The sequence below is a fragment of the Austrofundulus limnaeus genome, unplaced genomic scaffold (assembly GCF_001266775.1).
Source record: "Austrofundulus limnaeus strain Quisiro unplaced genomic scaffold, Austrofundulus_limnaeus-1.0 Scaffold531, whole genome shotgun sequence".
Lineage (NCBI taxonomy): Eukaryota > Metazoa > Chordata > Actinopteri > Cyprinodontiformes > Rivulidae > Austrofundulus > Austrofundulus limnaeus.
The window spans coordinates 271,046-275,967 of record NW_013952933.1 but is presented as its reverse complement, the minus strand read 5'-3'; the positions used below and the strand labels follow the sequence as shown (position 1 = coordinate 275,967).

At 37.9% G+C, this 4,922-nt stretch overlaps 1 protein-coding gene across 1 annotated transcript in view; it reads right to left on the bottom strand.

The window, feature by feature from the left end:
• Positions 1-4,922, bottom strand: part of LOC106530529 (plexin-B2) — a gene marked incomplete at its 3' end in the record, with an annotated part of 154,799 nt that overhangs the window by 10,540 nt on the left and 139,337 nt on the right. The window contains 2 exon segments of the mRNA XM_014026170.1: positions 1,329-1,452; positions 2,965-3,113. Coding sequence (XP_013881624.1) covers positions 1,329-1,452; positions 2,965-3,113 — 273 coding nt within the window.

Genomic DNA, 4,922 nt, shown 5'->3' with positions numbered 1-4,922 from the left:
TACTCTTATGTTGAAAAGTCGCAATTTTCGAGAAAAAAACAGGCAATACTCTTATGTTGAAAAGTCGCAATTTTCGAGAAAAAAAACTCAGAAATTTTCATAATTAAAGGCAGAAATTTGCAACATTTAAACTAGATGTTTTCTGACATGGTAAAGTCAGAAATTTACAAGAAAAAAAATGAAGTTTTCAGGAATGGTTAAAGGGCTATTCCACCTGTTTTTACTACCTTGAACATCTTTAATCTGCTCTAGTTTAAAAACTAAAACACGTAGAGACTTCAAACCTGGACTCGATTATTCTACACTGATTGCAGAGTGTTTAAAACCAAGTGTGTGATTTGTGAAACATATATTTGATATGTGAAGCTTAAGGAAACATGGTGATTTCAGCATTTTTWATGCATTTTATAAACAAYCAAAAATACTTATAACTACAAATATTCAACATAAGAGCTTCAGATTTGTTTTGTTGTTTAGSTCTGATGAAGCTCGATCCATCAGGCCCACCAATGATGACGTGACATTTCTCAGCTGAAACAAAACATCACCTCTGCTGTTTTAAACAAATTAGCCATTTTTGACTCAGCGGTTCGCTGTAATTAGCCATTTGTCACCTGGATCCAAACAAACGGGGAAGTGAAACAACATTTAAATGAGCCGGCAGCAGAGCTGAAGAAAAACAGAACAGCAGMTGAAACTTATTTTCATCCCGTTTGTTTTCTCTGAACGTGGAGAAAAAAAGAACAGGGTTCTGCGTGGAGATGAATTTGTATGCGAGGGATATTGCTTCTTTGGCACAGAGCAGGTTTCTCCACGCTGCAGAGGGAGTTTTTATATTTATTTATTTTTTTACTTTATCACAAAGTCTTTGAATGTTTCTGAAGGTTTGATCTGTGGGGTCTGAACTAGTGTTTTATTGCCTGTGTGAAGATTTAACGCTTCTTAAAAGCTTCCTGCAGCTGAACAAAKATCATTTAGTTTGCAGGAAACAGGGAGGCAGTGTTTAATGGAAAAAACAACAACAACTGCTTGGAAAAAGAAGAAAAACGTGATCAAATGAATGAAACTCAGAGAGGACGCACACTGTTCCATTTCATCTGTTTGGTTCACGCTGCTGCAGCCAGGAGCAGCTTTTCAATCAAGTCAATGTCTTTACAGTTACTTCTGTTGTGATGTGAGCCTGAATGAACTGAACCTATTTAGATTAATTTATCAATTAGACATTTGAATATTGTTTAAAAACATCCAACTAATCTTTGCTCTCGGGAGTTTTTGATCTGGATGAAATAAAACCTTCTAAAGCTCCTAAAGTTCAGTGTGAGACTCACCCGATATGTGAAGATAACACCAGACCTTCCTCTCCTTCCTCCATCCACCTCGATCTCCACCGGTCCGCTGTTGGTTTGTTCAGGCAGGAGGCCGAGGGGCTTCGGTCCGATCTCACACACCACACTGTGGACACCAAGTTCATATAATATGATTAATAATTATATACTTTTAATTTAAACTACAACACAACACAGAAACTATWAAACACATTGTCCTGCATTTTACAGTGTTATAAGTAAAAAATAAAGTATTTTGTARGTTTTCCTCAAAATAAGTTCCGCTTCATTTTTTCTCAACTCAAAGCATTAGCCAGCCCAGTATATTATAAGCCTAACTGTAAACATTAGCTAATTTAGTTAGCTAGCCTGTTAGCTTGGTGATCTATTTGTTAATGTTAGCTAATTTAGTTAGCTAGGCTGCCTATTGGTTAATGTTAGCTAATTTATCTAGCTAGCCTGTTAGCTTGGCAGCCTATTTGTTTATGTTAGCTAATTTAATTAGCTAGCCTGTTAGCTTGGCAGCCTATTTGTTAATGTTAGCTAATTTAATTAGCTAGCCTGCTAGCTTGGCAGCCTATTTGTTAATGTTAGCTAATTTAATTAGCTAGCCTGCTAGCTTGGCAGCCTATTTGTTAATGTTAGCTAATTTATTTGACTTGCCTATTAGCTTGGCAGCCTATTTGTTAATGTTAGCTAATTTATCTGGCTAGCCTGTTAGCTTGGCATCCTATTTGTTAATGTTAGCTAATTTAGTTAGTTAGCCTGCTAGCTTGGCAGCCTATTTGTTAATGTTAGATAATTTAGTTAGCTAGGCTGCCTATTTGTTAATGTTAGCTAATTTATTTAACTAGCCTATTAGCTTGGCAGCCTATTTGTTAATGTTAGCTAATTTAGTTAGCTAGCCTGCTAGCTTGGCAGCCTATTTGTTAATGTTAGCTAATTTATTTAACTAGCCTATTAGCCTGGCACCCTATTTATTAATGTTAGCTAATTTATTTAGCTAGCCTATTAGCTTGGCACCCTATTTGTTAATGTTAGCTAATTTATTTAGCTAGCCTATTAGCTTGGCACCCTATTTGTTAAGGTTAGCTAATTTATTTAGCTAGCCTGTTAGCTTGGCAGCCTATTTGTTAATGTTAGCTAATTTATCTAGCTAGCTTGTTAGCTTGGCAGCCTATTTGTTAATGTTAGCTAATTTAGTTAGCTAGCCTGTTAGCTTGGCAGCCTAAGGCTGAGTTTATAGTTGTATTTTGTAGCGTACGCGCACCCTTACCAGCAGTGGAGGTGTTTATACTTGGCGCTTACGTTGTTGCGTTGTATAACTTGTGAAAATGTTAAGTAGGAGAGTAAAAGCTTGACAAACTATTTGCACGACCACGCGCCGGGCAGGGCCAACTTGCAGTGGCGGGGATGCCGTGATTGCATCACTATTGGCACGCACCCCCCGATACGACCCGTCAACTAGTAACCTAGCTTAACTGTTAGCATTAGCTAATTTAGTTAGCCAGCCTGTTAGCCTGACTGTTATGTTAATTTAAGCTGAGGTGAAACAGCCATCTGAAGTCATTAAATATGAACAGCAGCTTCTTGTGAACGGAGCTTCTCTCTAACAGGTTAATGTCTCCGTCGTCCTCACCTGGTGGAGACGGAGTATCTGTCCTGCAGGTGGACACAGTCCACTCCAGCCACCGTGATGCTCTTGATGTCTTCCTTCTTTATTCCCATGTTTGAGCCTTTGATCGTCACAGCGATCTGACCGTTCAGAGGACCGAAGCGAGGGATGATCTGCAGGAGACAGGATGGAAAAAAACTTAAAATAATGTTGATAAAAGTTAGCTAGCTTGGTCAGGAAGCCTGTTAGCTTGATAGGCTAACTGTTAATTAGCCTTGTTAGCTTGGCAGGAAAAAGTTTGACGTTTTGAGGACATTTGAGTCAAAAAATAACTGTAAAATTACCCAAATAAAGAAATAAATGAGATAAAAATAAAATAAATAACCTGTTAAAATGTTTATTTTCTTTGCTTTTTACAATCTGACATTTACTTGGAGAAGTTCTGAGTTATTTTTAAGCTTTCCTGTACATATCCAAAGGATTCTGGGCATCCATCTCTTCATGTTTAACACTTCTTGTCTTCGTTGTGGTTGAGAGTTCTCTCCCTCTTCAGCAGCCTGAAACGTTTCTGTAATAACAAACAAGTTCTGCCCTAATCAGCCCGAGCCCCGAGGAAATCAACACGAAGCTTCGTAACAAAATAACTGARGTTCCTGAGAAAAGGGGAACTTATTCAAGTCGAAAAAACAAAACAAAAACAACAACAAAAAAAAAGGAGACAAGACAGGAGGGAGGACAGCAGAGAAAATTTAGTTTCAAACATAAAGCTTAACCTGAAGTCYCTGCAATGAAAAACAAAAACAAGTCATTATATCCACTGGTGGTTATTCCACCTCTTTGATTCTTGTCATCTTGTGCTTGTAATTCACACTCAGATACGTGTGAAATCATTTTCGTCTTCAGCCATGCGTGTGATTGCTTCTTATGTATGTTGTTCTGCTGTAACCTGCAGCGGGAGCCTCCTGGGTTATTAGAAAAGAATCCTCCGACGCCGTTATCTGTGGAGGCTTTTTACAACATCAGGCTCATTTCGGATCAAATGTTGTGATTTACGACAACAAATGTGACAACACAAGAGAAAAACACAACGCTGGGTCAATTAAACAGGTGCAACGAGAAGAAATCCAGATTCTGAAACTCTGCGCTTCAACAATTACTTATTTTTGAGTTACAAATGTTTAAAGTGTTACAATTTAATATGTTGTTTCTGGTCAAATGGAAATTAAACCGTTTTTTAATTCATTGTTGTGGTTTTTAGACTTGAACGTGTTTTCTGTGCTCRTGAGACGAGTTTGAGACGCTCGGGGAAGAAAAAGTTGCACAAATTTAGTTTTTGTTGACTCAATGGAGGAACCTGGGAACAAGTCACAGCCCGGCGTTGTTGTTTAGTAAACAACAACCCGATAGACTCAGTTTGTGTMTTTTTGTTCACTTCAGGTTAGATTTGAATCATTTTAGAACTTTCATGTTATGTTCTGATGATTAGGGCTGGGCAAAAATCCTATTGCGTGCAATTAACTCACGAGGTGGTACAGCTAATGCAGAGCTAATGCTAATGAGGTGCTGGCGCTAATGCAGACCTAAGTAACACGGAGGTTACAATAACATGGAGCAAATGCTAATACAAAGCTAACGGTAATGTGAAACTAACACTAGTGCAAAGCTAACACTAACGCAGAGGTAAAAGTAATGCAGAGCTAATGCTAACTTGGAGCTAACACTAATGTGAAGTTAATACTAAATTAGAGCTAGTGCTAATACAAAGCTAAGCTGGTGCTGTAAATATTGATTTTCGTAAAGCGTTTGACACAGTTGATCATTATACTCTCTRAKAAAAGTTGATTTCTTTTCAACTTTCATCATCTGCAATACAAATGTTTTCCTCTTATTTGACTGACAGGTGTCAGGTTGTGAAACGTAATGTTATGCATATAACTACTGTTCCCTGAAGGAAAGGAACGAGGTACAACATATGTATGGGA